The 23,712-nt window shown below is 39.0% G+C and overlaps 1 protein-coding gene across 1 annotated transcript in view; it reads right to left on the bottom strand.

Annotated features, from left to right (window-relative positions):
- The window catches only part of LOC122976720 (FERM and PDZ domain-containing protein 4-like), a 69,344-nt gene that overhangs the window by 20,178 nt on the left and 25,454 nt on the right, over positions 1-23,712 (bottom strand). The window contains exons 2-3 of the mRNA XM_044345362.1: positions 6,751-6,876; positions 669-820 (exon numbers count right to left, since the gene is read on the bottom strand). Of these exons, the coding sequence (XP_044201297.1) occupies positions 669-820; positions 6,751-6,876 (278 nt within the window). The remainder of the gene's footprint in view (positions 1-668; positions 821-6,750; positions 6,877-23,712) is intronic.

Genomic DNA, 23,712 nt, shown 5'->3' with positions numbered 1-23,712 from the left:
GTTGCCTTCCTCAAATCAGGATTGCAACTGTGAAAGAATATATAATACTATTCTTGGTTCTTGCAAAACAAGATAGCTATAAAACTATATGTTTCCACACATTTGTGCATAAAACTGTATGCATAAAATGAGGATGCTTGGTGTTAAATGTCAAAACTGAAGATCTGCATAACCTGCATTTGTAAATGACAGTGCAGAACAAGGACAAGGCACATTTTTTGCATTTCTCTGAGCACAGCAGCCCCTCCAGTTTGCTATAAGAGAAGCTAGCACCAACCAAAACAAATCCATAAGCCATGAGACACGAGAAATACAATTCAAGGGATCCATAAAAACATGCAACTCTGTTTGTGCACAAATAAAATAACATGCAGCTGCTTTTCTGCTCTCTTGTGTCCACACAAGAAGGGAGCCAAAATTTGACACAATAATATGCACGTTTAGAAATCGCATGATATAACAGAAAGCAAATAAAGTTAAAGCTGTTACCATTGAAATATTTCTTGTTTTTTCTTTAAGGTAAGGAATGTGGATTGTATAAATCTATGCTTCAGTACTGCACAGTTCTTTCTACCAAATATGTGATTTAATCAATGAACGCATTAAAAAAATTGTGCTTGAACATTTTAGAAACAACACTGTTATTGACAGAGGAGCATAACGCTTACCTGGCGTGACAGAGCGGACCACCACCGGTTTCTCACTGCCTGCCACAAAGCCGAAGCCCAGGACAGGGTCTCGCCTCATCTCCACCAGGCGCGGGGCGGGGGGGACGCCATCCAGATGAACCTCTTCCAGGGAGCTGCTCTGGGACACTTGGCTGGAAAATACCAGAGAGCAGGAACGATCTTTATTTATTAACAGAAATATGATTCACTCACAGTTCAGACTCGCAGAGCTACTTATCTTGAGTGACGTAAAATTAGTCAGAAAATGGTTATTAATAATGCATATTATTTATAGAGTGCTTTTCAGGGTACTCAACACTTTCCATAATGATGTACAACAACACACTAAAAACATATAACACACAACATAAGTCACACAGTAAAAGTGTATTAAAAGTGTAGTCGTAAGCACATTAAAATGTATAGGAATCAAACCCATCCAGCACGTTAAAGAAGGCTCTCTTGAAGAATATGATAAAGTGCACATTAAAATTCAATCAATGCATTTGTACCTGCAGTAGAAATGAGCTTTAACTCAGATAGGTAACATTAAACTTGAAGTGAATGATCTGAGCTCTTGGATCAGTTGTTCATAAATCAGAGGTTTGGCTCAGGTTCAGTCATTAGCACAACATTTTACGCTTAAGAGCCACTTATAAAAGCAGAGCACAGGTCCTGCATTCATAAAATGCTTCCAGTTTGCAATCTGGAACCAATTTGTCTCTTACAACCATATAAAATTCTGCACGCTATTCCAAATAAAAGTGTCCTAATCACTAAAACAAGTCAGCATTATTCATGTTTAATGTGTAAATAAGTATTTTTATACGTGCTCTATGAAGGTCCTTTCTCCTCTTCTTCTGCTGCTATTTATTAGTGTCGTAGTTATTATTCAAGTAAATGACCTAACTGTTCCTACGTCTGCATTTTTTCAATAAAGCTCAATTGATTTGTTTCTGAGATCAGGATAATTGGCGACTTTCTTTTTCATCTCTACAATTAATCCAGCAAATATATCTACAAATCTAATGCAAACACACACAGATCCCAGTCCATTTGATAATTAAAACATGCAGCGTTTCTCATATAGTTTTGTAATTAACTTCAATTAGGATAAGATTGAGGCAAGGAAAAAAGAAGAAACTATCATCTCCCTCTGTCTTTTGATCAAATTTCCTTGGTATCTTGGATATATTATCCAGGTAACTTGTAACTTTGATGCTTTCTTCTTTTATTTTATCAACAGTCATTTTTATCTATGTGGATATTATTCACAAACCCCTGAGGCTGAAGTTTTATGTCTAGGTGATATTAGTAGTGATGCATGGCCAGAACAAGAAGGCAAGAAGTTCCCAGTTGAACAGAAGTGGCTGCATTATATTCTAGTCTTGTTTTCTTTTATTTTATGCTTTTTTTCTGCAGCATTTAAAAAAAAATATCCTAGTTTGACTTCTGAACAATGCAAAATGGTGAGTTGAGAAAGGGGGACTGACACTAAAACCTGATGTTAATATAACATTTTTCCTTAACCAATGATTTTTACACGAGTTTTTCATGGCTACATATAATACAGCTTGAATGTGGGTTAATATTAGTGAAAATTCACACTGTCCAGCTCTTTGGCTTATTGCAAATCACTCAGGATGAGAGAACCACTAAAATGTAAATGTACCATATTAAATTTCACCTTCTTGCTTGCTGAACCTCAGACGTCTACCTCGACCGGGACACTGAGAATGCAGAGTGCCTGTTAATGAAGCGGTGATATACACTTTCAGCAGGGTTAACTCATTCTCTCTCTGTCTAAGTCTCCCTCCCTCTTTCTCTACTTAAAAGGCTCCCTTGGCAGTCGTTCCTCTCTGCACATAAAGTCCAGTACAGGGTGTCTATTGTTACCTGGCCAGCATCCACTCTCTGTTTCCACTGTCCATACAGCAGAGCATGAGTTTCCTGCTTTCTTTAACCTAACCATCACATAGATGTTTTATTAATTTGCCAACACTACTGAAATTGTGTCCAACTACATGATTTTGGCATCACTTACTGTAATTTCTCATTACTGTTATATTGTTTTCAGCTTTTGTAAGACCCATATGGCTTTACAGTATATATACCTGCAGCTTTGCCTAAATCTGCACTGATTATGAAGCATGTTCCAGCCATCCGGGATGCGACTTTATCTCCAGCCAACCCGGATCAGTCTCGACCCCTGATCCACCTCCCACCTCCTTTCCCTCATTTTCTTTCCCTCATTATCACGTCTCATTGCTCTGTATTGTACGTAACAGCACAGAAATCTCAAACTAAATCTGCCTGTAATGAAGCATGTTCCAATCCGCAATGCCGGCTCATCTTCCCCCCAGTCAGGGTCGGAGGGGTTTAATCCCACAGGAGGGCAGAGTGAGGAGTCAGGGGGTCAGGAGAAAGCCGAGTGCAAAAGGTCAAATCCTGGTGTCGCCGTTTGTCGTGAAAGAACAGGGAAAGCACACACACCCATGCAATTCACACTCATATCCAGGGTACCCTTCTTGTCTCATACCTGTAATAATTGAGGTTTATATCATTAACCACAATATTTCCCTGCCTGAACCAAGGAGTACTTAGCGAGGTAGTAAGATAGTCTTCTTTTCTGATATATAAGGAATCCAGGCAATCTCGCAAACCGGTAAGCAGGACTGATTTATGGCAATATTGGAAATGCAGGGTGTCACCTTGATTTTTCAGGTATTCAACTTTGTTCAGGCATATTAAGCCTGCCATCCCCCCATCTGACACTCAGATAGAGGCACGTATTACTGCTCTCCTGGCACACAGCCCCTAAAGCTCAATTTGGTCAAGACTAAGCTTCTGTTTGTTCTCTGCAAACATTGCAGCAGCACCACGCTCCTGTAGATTCAACCTGTACAACAGGGGGATTCACTCCTTCCCCACTAGGGAGGCAGCCCGTGAGCTCATTCTTACACATGGCAGTTCAAGACTAGAACTGCTCCCTCCTACCTGCAAGCCAAGGTCAAACTGTACACTATTTGAAGACCATTGTGCTCCTCTGCTTCTGGATGACAGGCCAACCCATCACATATATTGCGTTGGAAGATTTTATCCATATCGCCCACCCATACATCCAACGCAATGTAACACCAAGAAAACCCTCAAAGGAAAAAAGCGACCAATATGAGATGGATCAAGTCAAAGGGAGTGTGCCACAGTTGGGAGGTTCCTAAAGCACATACAGCTTATGATCACATACAAGCTTACTCTACACACACATTTGTTCATGCATTATTGCAAAATTACTTATCCACTAGCTCTAGCCCTTACAATTCTTTAAATAAGGAAAAATATGCCAAGAGTAAATCTGATGACACAGGTGAAGTGATCTGCCATATTTGGGCTTTTGTCACTATTTTCAAAATTCTTTTGAGAATACTGGAAATGAAAGGAGGAGAGAAAAGAAGAGAAAAATGCAAAGGAAGGAAGGGTATACGGTCTGGTAAGAAGACAGGAAGGCGGAAGAGAAGAATGAAAGAAAGATAAGAAAATGGTTGGAGAAGTATAGAAAACAACCTTAATGTGCCTATTTTTTTTTAAGATGTTACAAATTTAATTTAATATGCAAACCTACTCTGGAAGGTTTGTGAGATTAAATGATGCATTTGCAACCTGTCAGATCATCTCAAAGCAAGCCACAACTCTTCTCTTGACAGGTCAGGCTTCAGAAATACATCTTCTTAACTAATTTTCCATCCACTTATAATGGTGATGTAATTGCAAATAAGCATTTCAAATCAGTGGTGGAAGTATTCAGATCCTTTGCTTGAATAAAAGTACCAATACGGCAATGTAAAATACTCCATTACAAGTAAAAGTACTGCATTAAAAATCCTACTTAAGTAAAAATACATTTTCATCAGTATTATGAGCTTGATGTAGTTAAAGTATTGCAGTAAAAGTAGTGGTTTCGTCCCTCTGACTGATAAATTATTATATATGACATCATGAGATTAATACTGAAGCATCAGTGTGTAAGCAGCATGTAACTGTTGTAGCTGCTGAAGGTGGAGCTAGTTTGAACTACTTTGTATACAGTTAGCTAGTTAGTCAGTTAGTTAGGGGTGGGCCCCCTCCTCAGTGTCACTAGATAAATCTGAGGGGTTGTGTGATCATTGATGGGAGAGGAAAGAAGAAAAAACTAAGTTTTTGGACTTTTTCTCTATGATCCCATGTGATAAGTTTTGAGTGAAAAATCACTATTTGGTGGAGCTGTTAACAACTCATAGACATCTGAAATGTGACCCCAACTACACACTGCTTTTTGTAAGACGTCAAAAGCCAAAAAGGTTGGAAACCATTGGTTTCATCTTTAACAATGTGTTGTATTTTAAAAGCTTGTTATATTAGCCATTGTGTCAAATCTCCATCTGAAAAGTAACTGAAGCTAAATAAATAATGAAAGTACTTCCAAACCTTTGGAAACCCTGTTGTAAACCTCTGAGATCTACGGCTTTGCTGATAAACCAAAAGCTGGTAGATAACATGCTGCATTTCCTCACTGAAGCCAAGAAAACCATTGTTTGGGAAGGAGAATTTAGATTAAGATTAAGATTTCTTTATTGTCAGTTCCCAGCACTCACATACATTGAAACGAAATTTATCCTCTGCATATGACCCACTAGGAGCAGCGGGCAGCCACGGTGCAGGGGACCAACTCCAGTTCTTTTTGCCAGTGCCAGTGGTCAGGGGCACTGACAAGAGTATTGACCCTAACATGCATGTCTTTGTTGGTGTGAGGAACCCGGAGTACCCGGCAGAAACCACGCAAACACGGGAGAACATGCAAACTCCACACAGAAAGGACCTGGGATGACCTTCTTGCTGTGAGGCAACCACTGAGCTGCTGTGCCGCCCCAGAGAAGGGAAGGGAATTGATGCCAATGAGGTGAAGTGGAGAGAAGGGAAGGAGGAGAGCAGAGGACAGAGAGGAAAGAAAGGTCAAAGTGAAAATGGAGGAGACAAATTTACACTGACAACATATAGAGAAGAGATGAAAACAAAAGTGGCAAATATGGTGAGAGCAAATAGATAATGAGAGGAGATATAAGGAAGAGTGGAAAGGGCAAAAAGACCAGAGAGAAAAATATCAGTGAAAAGTGCAAGAAAAGGAGGAGATGAAAGAACACCTGATAAAAAGTGGCAGACAGTGAAAAGGAAGAAAAAAGGAGGAGAGAGAATGGCAGATGAGTGTAGGAAGGTGGGATGTGAGTTAGCTGGAAAAAAGAGAAGTGCTTGGATGATAAGTTAAGAAGAAAACCAACAAAGGACCACCAAGCAAGAACGATTACCGACAATATATTCATACTGACAGAAATCAGAGATGTGCACCGAGAGCCTATTTCACAGTGTCCACATGTAGCTGGATGCATTACCGAACCCTCAATGCCAGTCATACGTGAAGATTTGCACGTTTACCAGGCAGAAGGTTTCCTCAAGAATGACAAATTTACACTGACAACAGACACTGCATGCACAGGTAGGATGCAAAATCACTGTATCTACTTTTTGTGCATGTGGGAGGAAGGGGCTGATTTTTTATTTTTGCTTTCCAGTGTACATATTCAATATAATTTTATTGTCATGCTGTGTAAATTTCTTAGTTACTACACTGTAGTTACATACCAAGCTGCATTTCATTGTACCGGTACTTACTCGGTACTGCAAATTCAGATCTGTTGTCTTACACCCATCAATATCTCCACTTCTAAACCAGCCAAATCCTGTCAGACCATTTTAACTTTCACATAATGATTAGAGGACTTATTTCTAACACTTTTCATATACACATTTCCATTTGAGGATTTTTTTCCCAATGCAGAGCATTCTAGGACACCTGTCTCAATGAGCACCGGGCACAAGACAAGATAGTCACGATAACATTGGGAAACCTAAAAACTTTGGAAGTCTACCTTATGAATGCAGGAACTCATAACTAAACTGTCATACTGTATAACCACACATGATGGAACCAGATCTGACTGTGGGAACTGTATGTTTGCGCATGCGTGCCAGTGTTTATGATCATACATACTTGGTGAGGCAGTCCCGTCCTCCCTCCCTGGTGCTGTTCATGCTGTCCCAGCTGTACGGAGGCCCCTGCAGTCCACCCCAGGAGCCTGGGCCAGGGGGCGGCCAGCCCGACGTTTTGTTCTTATGGCTGCAACATAAAGGAGGAGAAAATCAGCTTTTGATCATCAAGTTATTAAGATAATAAAAGTTAGTCTCAGACTCAATTTCAAATACATTTTTATCCTAAAAACAGGACCGTTTCTAAGTAGTGAAGTAAATCCACTTGACGCCTGTAGTTAAACTTTTGTTTTTAGGAAATATAGATAAACCAGGATCAGTATCTTTAATCAAGGCAGAGTGAACCTGCTTTGCTAATTTTCTAGACAGTAATTACAATGAAAACACACAAAACTATGTCTCTCCACCTGCAGATTATGGCAGGCTGTCCTAAGAAAATATTTGACAACATTAAAATGAAATTGCTGGTTTAGACAGACTTTTCTTAGAGAGCTGCAACAAATCTTAAAATTCATTGGAAGGTTTTTATACAGGGAGATGATCCGCAGAGAACATAGCTCATACATAAATATCACAGTATCTGTAGCTACTCATTTCAAGAGTTACATAAATTAAGAAAAGAATCAAAGGTGAATTTATACATCTTTTTTTTTCCCTCTCTGGCTGAAGACACTCTGACACACTCTGCACAGCTTTGGTTATATCCCTCTCAGTCCAATTAGCGCTACTTCTTGTCTCTCAGTGTGTGGCTTGCAGTGTGAGATAGCACTGCTTAGTGCAATCGACCGCGTTCAAATAACGGCTCATCGGCTCCGTAGAGAGCCGATCGATGGCTGTATGTGCAGGCAGGGCTGCGCTAAAGTTGCACCCGTGCAGCGAGGAAACGCACTGATGTGACAGCTGATTCGGTTATTGCAGATTATGCTAACAATGTCATTGAGGATTTCAGGAGAGCGGCAACGGAGAGGGACAGGGGGAGGAGGCGGTGAAAGAGAAGAGGCAAAGTGGCACCTCGGCGTGAATTATGGAAAAAAAGTTAATCCGATAATGAGAATCGAGCATATCATCTTTGTGAATCAACTGTGCTGAGTTCAAAATTAAAGTCTTCAATGTCTCACATGCTACAGTGACTAATTATGCACAGATCATAAAGCGTCCATCCCGGAATTCTCCACAGAAATGATCACAAGTGCATTAAAAGATCATCAAGCCAGAGAAAGGAGTTTAATCACCAACACTTCTTCCCACAGCCATAATCCATGAAGAGTGTATTGTCCTGACCTCAAATCTGTGATAGAAACCTGATACACACTGACAATGAAAAGACAAATAGCATTACACTGCCAAAATTCAGACTACTACTCTATTATACAGCATATTCTCCTGGTGTGTGACAGTGTATTCGGACGTCACAAGTCACCGTGTCAGTCTTTACCATTGAAAAGGGCCCAATTGATCCGTCATTAGTTATAACACAAATTAAAATAGGTGAAATGCATACTAGATAAGGATGTCATCACCACAAGAATCCAGCCGATCGATTCCCATATTGTGCTGTTGATGGGTTGAATACATCAGTCAGTCATGTCATAGCTTGCAGTGAGTGAAAAAGAAAATTGTCCTTCAATTAAAAGTGTGCAGCAAGCCCCGCTAGAGTCCATTGAAGCTGCTGGTGATAGTGTCAGACCTTCCCTGTCATCCTGTGGTTCACTTGTCATGTAGAAGACAAGGGGGTAAACAAAAGAGAAAAAGCAGGCTACTGGTAATGACACTTGAAGTATCTCAAGAAATAGCTTCCATGTTTCCATTAACGCACACTATAGAGACAAACAAAACAAAGAAACAGTAGATGTTCAAGATCCATTTCAACACTCCTGGGCTCCTGAGTTTAATTCTTCTAGATTCTGATGCCATCCACGGATTTCAGCCAGACGCTTGTGTTTCAGCTGATCTGCAGTCATCCAAACAGAAAAACAGATCCACTGCCTCTTCAGAATCCCAATCAGAGGCTCTCGCGCTTGAAACGTACAGAGGCCGCGGCGTTAACGGCTGTGCAGATCTCCAGCGTGTAGACAGACATTCATCTGTGTTTGTCATTGTGCTGCTTCTGCTGAGAGCAGCTTTGGTCCAAACTGAACTAAACTGTCGTGGCCTCGCCTCCTTTATCCTATAATCCCTCTCATCACAGAGAAAACAAATCCATGCTCTGTGTGTGTATGTGTGTGTGTGTATGAAAGAGAGAGAGAAAATGAGAGGGAAAGACAGAGTGTGTGCAACTGTGCATGTGTATGTGAGGATGTGGGTGAGTGTGTGTGTGGAGTAAGAGGATTTTCGGAGAGCAACAACGTGTATGGAAACACCGCTCCATCTCAGAGCTGGAGCCTCACAGCAGGAAGCTGGAAGAGGAAACTGATTCGTAAAGTTCACCTGGATGGCATCTCTTGATATTTCACTCTTCACTTGTGGTCTCTCTAGTGGAAAAAAGTCGTTTTTTGTCAGAATGAAAAAGGAAAAGGGCAAATGGTTCTGCCGGTAAAACAAAAATGACAGTGGAGTCAAGGAAATTTCTGAGAGATAAAACTAAACACAAACGCAAGCGGAGGCGCATGCAAATTAGTTTTGAATACATCAACTGGGAATCACGAATGTTTGTACCAAATTCTGTGCCACTCATCTGGTAAATGTTAAAACGTTTCATTGGATAAGTAAAAAGTTGAACCTGTTGGTGGCACAAAATGAAAAGTCACAAGTCGGGGATCACCATAGACATTACAATTTGTCTTCTATGGACCATGAATGGCTACAAAATTTGATGGCAATCTATCCAATAATTACAGAGATCCTTAACTGAAAAACCAAAAATGTCAACCTCACCGTGACACTAGATGAAGAGTCAGAACATCTCCAACATCATTAGGATTCATCCTTTCAGTACCTTGAATGTCTGTACAAAATTGCATGGCAATCTATCAAACAATTGCTGAAATACTTAAGTTTGGACCAAAGGGTGGACCGACCAACTGGCTGAGTGACCAACAATCACTGCTGTCTCCACCCCCCTGCTGCTAAAATGGCTAAAAACACACATTTCCTACTGTAAATGAAATAAAGGCATTTTAGGATGAATATTTTCTAGATGGTCCTTTGCCTCCAAACACCTCTCTAACAGCATCATCTCCCCCGCTTGCCGCTTTTGATGCCAAACATCCAAGTCAGCTGGGGATTTACATGTGGATTCAAACTCAAGCACACTCAAATTAACATGAATGAGAGCTCAAAATCAGATAATTGTGTTTACCTTTTATAACAGTGACAGTCTCACTAATTTTACAGCTGCATGTGCATAGGGAAACATGAGTAGCGAGTAGCACTGAAAACTCCATCTTCTATCAATTGGCTAGAAAGGGTTCAGGCTCCTCTTGTTTTCTTTTCCTCAGTATTTTTCTAAAATATGAATGCAAAAGGTTACTGAGAAAAGAATCTCTTTGTGGAAACTTATATTGACAGATCAGAACACAAAGTGCTGTTGCTAGAAATGTAACCCCTGATCGATACATCATGAAAGTTGTCTCCTAGATGAACTATGCAGCAGGGTTTTTGTCCGACTGATATAGCACAAACTTGCTGTGTTGACACAAGGCCTTTTCCACTATTTGATGCGTTTTCCTTTAACATACCAGAAATCCAAATATATGTATTCAAAAGAAGCTGCATGGTGCTTTGTTCCTAGGCTTGCTTTTGCTGAAAAGGCCAGTGTATTGACTTCAAAAAGCACTTTTCTATTCTTTCAAACTGATCAATTCATTTCCTTTTCAAAAACTTTACCTCTGGGGATCAATTTTTCATAGTCATTCATGCTTCTGCTTAAAAGCTAAACTTTATAACACATTCACAATCAGTTTATCTTTGTTGTCTTTTATAAAAATGTCCTGAAAAAAAAACATTTTTCATTAAAGAGGTGGAATATTTGATGGGATGAGTTATATTAAAGCAGCATCAGAATGACCTATGATTGCAAACAAATTGAAAACTAATTTGTAAACTGTTGTATCTAATAGACTTGATAGATAGACATTTTGTAATTTTGCTATCCACAGTAGTAGTAGCAGTATATTTTGTTTTATTTCACTCATTTTCACTGAACTAGAATCCTGATGCTTGTTTCCACTGTAAAACTTTACCAGCCGGATTGATTTGACATGGCTAGTCCTTCATTCATTATATATATTGATCCTCTCCGTCTTTTAATTAGGTTGTTTAAAACACTAAAAGCAAAGATTGGATCGCAGTGATGCATTGCACGGTAGGGCATAACCTCCTGCATAAGCACAGTCAGTGTGTTTGAGGGAAAGACTTTCAGTCAGTGAGACATCGTTGCAAATTTCTGCACCCCAATGTCTTTCGCCACATGACAAATAAATGCCCATCCTCGTTTAGTAACAAAGATGGTGGTTACTGAAGCCAGTCAGGGTGTTTTTTTGCTGCATCATATGTCAAACCTCCCTATCACAGAAAGCAGTGGAGCCAGCTGGCTCACACTTCCCTGCTTAGCCACCACATGCTCCAGTCAGCAAGAACACACAGCCCCAAACACTGAGCTCTGGTTGCATCTCAACAAATGTTTCATTTCTCATAATACTGTGGCTATGATTTGGATTGTTACAGTCTAGTAAAGTAATCCATCACAACTCAGCCAGGGTAATATCTATAGTACCACATACACATTAACCTGACATTTAATAGCCCTTCAAAGTAGATTATAATCCCCCTTTCTCTTACATTTGTTACATTTCATCAGTGAGTATGAATGTGGTGGCTTTCAGATTCTGCAATTCAAGAGCCATTGTCCGCTCAAAGCTGTAGTCTTTTTCACAGTCCTTTTTTTAAGCTCCTGCACGTAAATTATTTATTCATGCTCTTGAATTAATGTCCAGTTATTGGAACTGTGGCAACAGATGTTGCAGGATGTTGCGGCTACTTCGGTCAGTTTAGAAACTGTTATAGCAACCACTGTTGTAGAAGCCGCTTAGCAGCTGTGCATTAAGTTGCTTACAAATATTTATTCCTTTATATTAATGTCATTATGTTATAGCACTGATTACATTTGTCCTTTTGATACTCTTTTTATATGTACAGTTTTGATTCCACATTAGATTTTGTTTCAGCAATACGATTCAGCTTTAGCTGCAATTTTGTTAGTTTTAAGCATATCGAGCAAAAATGCTAAACTACCTCTGGTTCTAGCCTATCAAATATTCGGATTTGCTGTTTTCTGCTATTTTATATCAGTTAATTGAATATCTTTGGGTATTGAAGTGTGTTTTGAACAAGCAATTTGAGGATGTACACTTTGCCATTTTTCAAAGACTACTCGCTTAATAGAAACAACAATCAAATTAAAATAATTGTTAGTTGCAGTCTTAACAATATTGTTTAAAGTCATGTTCTGCTAATTTGTGTGCACAAATTTTGTGATAAAACACAAACTAGTTATTTTTCTCCCTGCCACTTACCAGACTCTGTACTTTTTTGTTTAACATTGATATTTTACTAATTTCTAGTTTGAACCATACAATAGCTCAGCCTCTGTCTGACTGTCTCTCACATACTGCCTCTTCAAAGAGAAATCAGAATCAGAAAATAATTTCTGCGTTGACCTTTATTGACACACATTTTCAATTCAGAATTTAAATTGGCTTTGTTGCAATTTAAACATTTCAAAGGTCCAGCTTTGGGATTGAGGCCATTTAAAGGAAAGTCTCTGCCAATGACTTACCTACTTATCACTGCTGGGAGTGAAAATAATTCTGTTCGACCTTCCTTTTTTGAATAGACCACACACGCACACAACACATATACAACATGGGACATCAAATGTTGTAAAACCCCTCAAGATCTTTATCTAGACTGACTGAATTTGCACAAAAGGCGAAGAGCTCTCCCAAGATGCTTTAGCCTACATTATAACAATGCTTACTACAGCCAGTTGCATAAAACCCACAACCCCCTGCTTTACTCTCCTGCCAATTCTAACCACTTTACACTCTACAGAACAACTAGGGTAATTTAAACTCAACAGTAATGCTATGGGAGACTTTCTTTTAAAAAGCTTAGCTGCTGAGTGTCTTGAATGCTGCGTGAAGGTGGTACCCCTTTCAGGATACAAGGACATGCATGTTACATGGCGAGTGGTGAGGAGTGAAATATACACATAAAATGTAAGTCAGGGATTGGGTCATTTCCTTCTCAGTTCACTCACATGCCAGCTGAGTCCACAATGTGTTCCTTCGCACTCATTCTTTTATAAACCGATATAATGACTGAAGTGCTTTAGGAAAATCTACTCCAATCAAAGGTATTTCAGCTCTTGGGACTTGAGATGAGATGCAAAGAGGCAGCTTTTTACTTGATGTGATTTCACACCACTGAATGTGCAAAGTTAAGAAAAGAAATGATGAATAAAAAAACACTTTCTGTAAAACTTCAAAATTTGCCTAAAGTAACTCCAAGTGTGCGTGTTTCAAGAATGTATCATCATCATGTATCATCTTCAAACTAAGCAGGAGGCTCCATTAAAAAAACACTGGTTTTAAGGTCCCATAGAAAACTACAGGATAGATGATGTAGCTGACTAGTAATGACTATGTAATGAGTCTTATTGTCTGCCAACATGAAACTCAAACGATACCATGTATATATATTGTACAATGGTGCTGTTGTCTGTAAAATAGGATTGTCCAACTTAACATTGATCTGTCACTAGAAATTTCCTAATTGGCATTCCAATGGGGTTTCTTCCCTCTTAGTCTTCCTCATTATGCTCATTAATGTTCCAACTTATCACACTCTTAGCTCCTAGCAAGACAACTCCAACCATCGCCTGATCTTCCTCACGTCCAATCTACATCCTCTCCCTTCCCTCTTTCCATTTGTAGGTTTTTTTCCCCCCCTTTCTCTTTCGCTCTGCTCACTCGCTTTCTCCATGACTTTGCGCTGTTCATAAATGAAACATCGGTGCACGTTGTTAAAAGTTGCCCTGGAAGTGCTCTCTTTTTATATGCTTTATTATCCGAAGACATGCTTTAGCTCTCAGTGCATTTCACACACCCAAGCATGCACGCACATACACACACACACACACACACACACACGCACATACACACACACACACACACACACACACACACACACACACACACACACACACACACACACACAGAGTTTCTTTTTATGTAACCCCCTTGAACATTAAGCTCCATTCTGTATGCTCTCTGAACATCTTGCAGAGTGAAGATGTTTGCTAAACAAGCATAATGGAATAAAAATCTGCAAGAATTTCACAGTTGTTAATTTGCAACAGAGGTTTTGGAAACTCTTGAAAATGAAAGTTAACGAAGTGAAAAAAAATATGCTTGTCAAGATTGTTTTTAATTTGCTCATGAACTGAAGGGTTAACTTATTCATGCAGTCATCTGATTCCTGTAGCCTTTCCCAACCGCATCTATCTGCAACTGAAGACTGTCATATTTACCATTTAAAGACCACAAGGCCTTCAGGACTTTGGACACGGTCCATTGTTGCTAAATCTTACAAGCATTTAAGCTCCTCAATGCAAGCCTGATCAGACTGAATTGTCACTTCACTTCATTATTCAGTCTGACATTGTGCTCATGTCAACTGATTTCTGTTTGTTTAATTAAGGTTCCGTCACATTAGCATTTAAAACAGCAAGATTTTTTGACAATCGCCCACAATCAGTGACTTTGCTCGCAGGGGTGAAGTAAATCAAATTAAATCTGTCATGTTGAGTTCAACATGGGGGAAGTATGACATGCAAAGTTGTGCAAAAGACCAATTAGCTAACCATCTTGACAGCATTGCTGACCTTTGTAGAAAAGAAGAGCTGAAGAGTCCAAAATGGAAGAAACTTCTGTAGCTCATTATCTGTGTGGCACCGTCCAAGTTCCTCTATTGGATTATAACCTGGTCCACAAAGAGGAATGGTTTGCAGACAGTTATAAGATACGATAGCACTGTGTTTGATTGTTGAGGTAGATAACTCTGGTTCACACTCCAACACGGTGGGTGGCGCTAATGCACCTTAACGCTGGTTGCCACCCCGTATAAAACAGAAAAAAGGAGAAGAAGAAGAAGATCGCACTGCACACCCAGCAGGCCGAGGAGAGGAGAGGAGACCTTGTTTACTATATTATGTGAACGTCGCTTTTCTTCCTCCATCGACCAATCGATTGGTTGAAGAGTAGGTACGATTTCAGTCGACTGAGATTTTCTTTGGTAGCCCTAGTTTTTCATGACAATCACGAATTTCAGAGATTGTATTTCGACTTAAGTCAACTTGCAACAACAAGTGCAACCGCATTGAACTCATCCCCACTTGTGTGAATTGTTGCTGTTTTTAATGGATGTAGCAATTTTCTGGCTCTAGCACCCATACTTGCCCCCATACTTAACCATGCCTACAAAGCTTGATAGTAATCAATGAGCACAACACCAGACCTATTTGAGTCACTAAAAAAAAAAAAAAATTGAAGTGTTAGCTATGATTAAGAAGTCTAGAACCAAGCTACTTCCCAGCCTCTATAGTACAGTATGCAAACTCAGCACGCCATTAATCTGAAATGGAAAGCAAAAAATGCTGATATTAAATCAATATCTCAAAAATATCTATTTTTTAAAACAATTTGGTACTATACAAGTTTTCATTTATTTTTCAACCTGTCCTCTCACATCTGGTTCAGCCTACCGAGACTCCAATCATTTATACTCCCCTGTCAGCCACAAAGCTGCTAAATCCATAGTCTATCAGCACTAACTGCAGAGGAAGTGAGTCACCACTATTCTGCTATTTTATGGTTGCGGGTAAATGTTGCATTTGTCTTGTTGCACTGTGCTGCACTCTGCGCTACAAAGTCCTTTCCCTGCAAATTAACTGTCCTCTGAGAACATAATAAAGAAGGAACTGTACTTGAGCTGATTAGTGGGATCTGGATCTTTATATCCTCTAGAGATGAAACTCCACTCCTTACAAACACTTGCTGGTCTTACTGATGTGGAAACATGCCGTGTGATGATGGAATCAATTAAAAGCTCGCTGTAAAAAAACCTACTCCTTACACGGACATCAAAGCAGGTGAGCAGGCTGCGTCATTGAGGCTTTTATTTAGCTGATTTCAGGACCACGGACAGCTCCTTTCCTACTACACAGCACTGCTCGGGATGTGAGATTTTCCTGTCAATGCAGCGCAAGAAATATATAAATCTCTCTATCCACTGACACGCACACACAGCATTATACAAGCACAAAGACATGTCAGGGTTATGTCAATAAGTACACAGTCAGCTCCATCAATCACAGCTGTCTGGCCTGGTTAAACGTCAGCACACAATGAAGCTCCAACAGTGGACAAAACAGCAGTATCACCGCAAATATCCAGTATACAAGATCACTCTTTATAAACACTCTATCTGGAAAAGACTTCTTATTTCTTTCTCTTTACTTTTTCCTAATATCTTGCTCTCTTTCTTGGACATACACACACACACACACACACACACACACACACAGACACACACACATACACAGAGTGTACCAGACAAGAACTGGGCACACCCTGTCCTTTCCCAATGCGCAGATTTGGACTATTCCACAGGCTGCTGGCCAGACTCTTGACCGTAGCAAAACACGCACACACATCTCCGCTCAATGACTATCCTTAACTGCACTGCAAATGGCATTTAAAGGCTCGGGACAAGTGCACGAGCGTGTGGAAACATCACATTTCTTTTCAGAATGGAGTTTTTTTTGCAAGAGAGGAGCATTTAGTTAGAGGGCAGCAGGTACAGCTACTGTAAATGTGTTCATTTATGAGATAAGATAATCAGATGAAACCTTTACATCCTGGTGGGGGAGTTAAAAATATAGGATGTGGCGGAGAATACAGACACACAAACAGAATATAAATAAGCCAGAAACCAAAGCAGAAAAAACTAAATCAACTAGACATCTGAAGAATTGTGGAGGTGTGACCAAAATGATGGTGGAAGACTGTGGATTTATGATGCAATAGTGAAAGATGTGATGCAAAAGTATAGCTATTTAATACTTATTCTGACAATTTAGATATGAATGTAAAGGGACCGTTTTGTAAATTCTGTGTTGTCCTTTGTGTACTGTGCGTCAAAGCTTTGACAGGATTGCCTTGTGTGATGAAAAAAGGGGAGCTGAAACAAAGATCAATAAGTAGCATGACCCTTATAATACAATGGGAGGTCATGCTACAGATGACTTCACATTAGTGTGAAATTTATGTTGAACATAATGACTTGGTACCTTGTATGGATTTACTGTCTGGAAATCTTAACTTCAGTCAAAAATAAATTGCAATATGATCATAGAATATACTTTACTCCTCTAATCTTATATTCACTAGCTGTTTTTTTTTTCTGGAAGGAATCTAAGAACTATGTAAAACTGAAATGCATGTTTTGGTCCTTGGGATGAACTAAATGTAAGGAGTAAAAAGGGCAGAACACAAAAAGTACTATGTGAGGTGAATAAAGGACAGAAAAATGCCTCACGTATCAGTACAAGATGGAAGTGATGATTGTTTTTTCAAGTCGAGCAAGGACTATTTTCTCTTACTTGTAGTTCATTTGTTTCTACGATCTGTCACTGTGTGACACGCCGTTCGCCATTTAAACTGTATCTGTATCAGCGGCAGACCTAAAATACTTTACAGTGTTGCTTTTCAACCTTTGCTGCACAGCAGTACATCTCTGTGGGACAACACAGTCCACAGTGCAACACCACATTGATTCTTTGTAAATGTCACATAAAGCGCAGCGGAATCAAGGGGCAGAAAATACAAAAGGGCAGCAAGTTTTAAGTTATGTTTTTAAAAGAAATCTGATGATTGGCTCTTTGACTGCTGTCGTCAAAATCAATTTTTTTTATTTTTGGCCAAAGGGGAACAACACTTCAACTCATTGTTGAGGGCAAAACACTTACTAGTGTGGAGCGACTTTTTCTGTATTATTGTACTCTACATGAATATGAACTACTGTCTGTCTGCAGTTAAAATATTTGTCTTTGCCTCTTGGTGACACTGAATTTCCATTGCAACGTGCACCTTTTGCTGTCCATTAATGGATCCAGGAATAAGCTCTGACTCCAAAGTTAAAGACCAGGATCAAATGGATGGATCCCTAGAGAATGAAGGCAATTACTCACCCAGTCACTTAACATTTGTGTTGATGTTGTGTTAACTATTTTTACCTAATATACGCTCCAGGAGAGGGAATGATGGCATGATAAAACCCTATTACATAAGTGTACAAAAGTCAAGTGGAGCTTTTACCTTCTAAGAAATCATGTATCAATTTTGAAAATCTGTAAAAATTTTGAAACTTTTTTTTTGAAAAACATGAAAATTCATGATCCCAGGGTTGATTTTTTTACCAGCAAATGTTTTACAGAGGACTTCCAACTTGAAGGTGTGAGAAAGCGAGTATCATGCTTAAATAAATGAAAGACTGTTTTGTTGCTTTTGGAAACATTCATCATTTTGGATATATTTCAGATTTTACATATTTATCTCTGATCATACTATGTCCATGACCACAAATTCAAATATTCATGTTTCATTTTAAGATGGGTTTTATTTATCACATTATTTATTCGTTCTAGATCTCTAAAAATGCAATTTAGCTTTCTGTGTCAAAGCCTTTACTCTTGTTCTTTTTTGGACATAGTGGAGTAGTACTTCAGCTGAGGTCATGCCTATGGGGATTTTCACCACCAGTTAGTTTCTGGTTGGTTGGCTGTACTCGCCTGTTGTAATGACAACCAAGCATTGACTACCTCCGTCTATTCGGTTCAAGTCAATCGGAAAGGTTAAAGAAAGAGCACACTGTGCGCACATGCATATCTGCTTGCAATGTGTAAAAAAAAAAAAAAAAAAAAAATCCATGGCTGCAGAGTGCGTGAGTATGCACTAAATACTTCCCTAATGCACTCGAGCGACTTCATTTGTCACTGGGCACATTCATGTCAAAACACACACAGGCACAAACATTACATCTGACTAGAACATCTGCACCAAACACTGAAGCATAATTCCACAGACTAAAAATAACACAGCAGAACAAGCGTCGCTAAACGCTGCCTAAATAAGATTACACAGGAGGACGGTGATCATTAGGATGAATAAGAAACACTTGTGCCTATGTCTTGCTTTTTGAATCATGATGTTGGAATGAAAATCTGTTTGCTTTCCGAGTGCATTTGCAGTGGAAAATGAAAAAAAAAAAGAAATGACAGATATCAAACTTTAAACAAAAGAATAGTTCAGCATTTTGGCTTTTATGGCATTTATAGATGAAAAAAATGCAGATGTGGAGGTCAGTTGTAACTAGATCATCACCAATCAGCTTCATTCTGCTACGGTCAGGAACTGATGTTTGAGTTTTCAATTTACTTTAAATTGAATTAGTCAAGTCATTTCAATCTAATTAGAGGCAATAATAGCCGTGCTGAATCAGTGGAGCAACGGGTTTAGGGCTTGTGATCTTCTGTTTACACATATACATGCAGTCTTTCAACGTGTGCATGTGCGAGTACGCATACTGTACTGTATGCAGGTTTACAGTACATTGGGTGTGTGTCACAGTGCAGCTTTGAGAATACACAGTGGCACTTAAGTATTATGTGATAGTATTTAGAGCAGAACTAATCGCTCCACTAGCCTCTTTAGCAAACACATGTATCAGCAAACGAACAACTGGCTCAATTCGGCGTGGGCTCGTCCATCATCTGGCTTGTCACTCTGTCGTCTTTAGACATATTTTTACTATATTTGCTAATTGCACGTGTTTTCTATTGTTTTGTTATGTCACAGTTAAATTCTTTATTTCCTCTCCCTCACTCTCTTTTAACCTGACAATGAACAGATCAGACTGGTGGACAGAGGTTAATATAAAAAAAATCATTTGAAATTCTATTTAGTCTACTTTATTATAACCAACAACTTACTGCATGTGGCACTCAGATGTGGCAACCCCTGACTGATATGAAAGCACCTCTTCCTCTTCCTTCCTCTTCCGCAAAACAAATTTTATACAACTTAATAAAATTCCACAGCCTGAACGGTAAATTAAAGATAACATTTTTTTTTTACTGTCATGTTTAATTAATTTGTTCCATGTTGCTTTCTACCTCCCTGTCACAAACCTCACTCAGAAAAAGATGGAGAGTGAGAGAATATAAGATGTCAGATGTAGATGATATTTTTAACTTTCCTTGTGTTCTACAACCACAGATCTGCTCCCTGTGTGTAGTAAAACTGACCTAAAGTGATCAATTATTGAGCATGCGCTTGCTAAGAGGCCGTACAGTAACATCTTTATATACTTTGGTTGCTCTACTTGACAGCATGTGAGTGGTCATATCTGTGGATACTTGCATGTATTTTGAGAACATTGAGTCATCACTGGAAGAAAGATATAGTTTTGGAGGTCATAGTACTTGTTATATAATGAGAACACAGATGCCAAAATCACCCAGGTGTCCTTGGTGTTTTATGCTAACACTTTGGCATACATTACATTACTGAATGCATTCATGAGCATTCATCTAAAAAAGGAAACAAAGGCAGCTGTAAGGGTAAACAGTACGGAAAGTGGAGGGAAAAGGTCTAGTACATTGAGACATGCACTTCACCCTGGAAATGTACTGAAAATGTAACATGTTGGCATCATAATTGAAAAGGTTTGTAAGGTTGTGCTGGGAATCTGACAACTCTTGTGGTCTGAGCTTGAATGAGTCTATGCATACAGTAAAAAAAATGCTTCTTGTGCCACCTTTCTATGACAACTGTACCACTAATTTAATTTCCATATTTTACACACAGATATAGTGAACATTTACAGGAATAGTTCAACATTTTGGGAAATATGCTTATTCGCTTTCTTGCCAATAGTTACTTGATAAAATTAATACCACTCTCTCTATGTTAAATATAAAGCTAGAGCCAGGAGATGATTAGCTTAGCTTAGCATACAAACTGCAGGAGGAAACAGCTGAAAAAATAGATTAAAAAAAAAAAAAAGTCTACCATCAAACTCTAATGATAAATCTCTAAACACAATTTACCTTGTTCAATCTGTACAAACATAAAAGCGTCTCTGCAAAGGAAACAAATGAGAGCCAAAACTTGTATTCACTTAAATGTTGAAATTTAAGAGGAAATTAACTGGGAAGGTTGTAAATTAACTGGGGAGGTTGTTAGGTGCTACTGGAGTGAGTCTGCCCCCACCTCTGCATTGTATATGGCTGGCAATCAAACCATGTCACTAAGTAGGCAGCGATAATTATTTATTTATTTATTTATTTTTAGGGCAACATTGAAATAGCCTGTTTAAGTGCTATTTCCCTTGATTATGTTTAATGATTGTTTTCAAACTCAAAGAAGTGCTCCCGCTGAGCTGAGGAGAAAATGGGCTATAAATTTACCTCATCACAACTAGTGCAATTCTGCCATGGCATTTTCACACAGTCAATATGGAAATTTCCATCATTCCATAAGCTACTAATTCAACATAGTGCATACTGTAGTGTTAGAGTAAAGCTTGAGAAACTTCAGAAAGAGGATCAGTCACTGGAGTGAATCATCTTGGGATACATGGGTGGTTTTTTTGTGCCTTTGTTCTCAGGGATTGTTACAAGGTTCAACCTAAGGCCAAACACCACAGCATGTCTTGTTATGATGGGCGTTAGAGAACATCGAGAAGGTCGTCTCAGCAAATAGAAACGCCTCCATTTGAACGTATGCAGTCACAGTATGGTTACAACAAGGCGTTTATCCATTTATTCAGCAAAAGCCTATGCACCTATGTGCCTTTAAAAAATGCAGTGAGCAGTGTTGCCTCCTAACTATGGCTTCTATGCAGAATACATGAGACATGAAAGCGCTAACAGAGAAACACCTGCTGTATGTCAAATTCTCTTAACGTTTACAGTACATGTGACACACTCTTGTGACTGAAATTTCTATATGAGTGTCGCTTCTTGCATCACTGATCATCTGGCATATTGTCTCTGAATTTCAGTGTGCTTGGTGTTTGGGAATAATATTGTAATTGGGAGATGATGCTTGCTCTAAAAGCTATTTGCGAAGCAGAAATGAGGGAAGGAAGTTCAGATCTGTGCGCAGCAAGAAACAAAATGGGTTTTGCTTCATTTGCATAATTGATCAAATTTTGTCTCTTGTCAAAGGGGAGAGGGAGCATGACGCGCTCCAGTCTTCCAGTGTTATCTTGCGTGAGAGACGAACGGAATTATGGAAAGTAAATGTGGTAATCACAACACAACAGGATAGTAGTGTTCACCAGGAAATGAATCCCTGCAGAAGACACTGCTAAGAATGAAGGACTGATTAAAGCATTCCATTTCAGAGCTGGTATCTTTTATCCAATAAGGACCGAGAGATAACAATTATTCTGTCGGGCTGAAATTAAACTTGCTGCTGTGGCTCTGCACTTAAAAGTTTTAAACAAACGTATAAACAAAGCATGTCTTTAAGTCTATTTCAGCATCCCGACACAGTCAGCTAGAACCGTATCAATTTAAATTTGAAAGATGAATCACACCTATGAGACAGCCCTGGTTCAAATTACAGGCAGGGATAGATGGACAGATAAGGGGATGGATGCGCTACAGCATAAAGTAGACAGGTGAGGGAGAGACAGAGAGAGAGACAGAGAGAGAGAGAGAGATGTGTGATGTGATTTCATATATACTGAATGAAACAGCCAACTGTGTGCTCACCCTGCCAGCACCTCCTGCAGTGATCACCGACCAAATCCCTTAGGAGGATTATCCAGACTCAAATCAAGAAAATCGTGCAACTTTAAGGGTTACAGACAGAGAGTGAGAAGAGAGAAACAGAGTGGGGGTGGTTGCCATGTAGCCTGATGTTGGTGTTTTTTTCCCCCTCTTTCTCCAGTCTCTGATTTACATGTTTTGACATATGAGCTATATGCAGTGACGTGTCCACCTACACCAAATTACAGACAGTTTGTGGGGAAAATACACTCAGCTGATGGATATTTTTAGCTATTCAGACATCTGATGTGATGTTAATGGACTGGTTTTTATATTTATTATTCTATCTTAATATAATATCCACATATCCATAATGTATATTGAAACTGTACATTGTTATTGGTCGCTATAATAATTTCTCCTGCATATACTGGGTGTAGAGTGAAGAGGGAATTTTGTCCTAAAAAAATCTGGATGGTAAGTCACACTTGATTTGACCAACTGCTGAGGCTTCATACTGAAATGTGTATATTCGCTTTCTTGCCAAGAACTAGATGACAAGATTGATATCGCTCTCATATTTGTATGTGTAAGTGAATAACTCTATTTTTTAAAATGTTGAATCAAGAATGTATTTTCACACTAAGGCTGCAATTGATTGATCAATTAGTTGTTTGAACTATAAAATGTAAGACAAATGGTGAAAAATGTCAAACACTGTTCCCCAAGATACAAAAAACAGAAGATATTCACATTTAAGAAGCTGGAATGAGAGAATTTGGGGATTTTTTTTCTTAAAAATGACATTTAAGCAGTTATCAGAATAGTTGCTGATTAATTTTCTGACTGACTAATTGATTAATCAACTAATCATTGCAGCTCTATTTTACACTGAACGAGGAATTTGGATTTTTTACAGTGCAGACTGACATAAAACTGCAATGATAGAATTCCTAATAGACTACTGATCTCTATATAAGAATTTGGAAAGATTGATGTTAAGTTAAACTGCCCTCATAAATTTTCCATATTATATTATGATTAAAGCGACAGCAGCAAGTCTGCATAAAAAATTTGGAACTTCTTCATCACACTGTGTAAAGCGATTATGAAATAGTCGCAGGT

The sequence above is a fragment of the Thunnus albacares genome, chromosome 24 (assembly GCF_914725855.1).
Source record: "Thunnus albacares chromosome 24, fThuAlb1.1, whole genome shotgun sequence".
Lineage (NCBI taxonomy): Eukaryota > Metazoa > Chordata > Actinopteri > Scombriformes > Scombridae > Thunnus > Thunnus albacares.
This window is presented reverse-complemented; position numbering and strand designations above follow the sequence as displayed.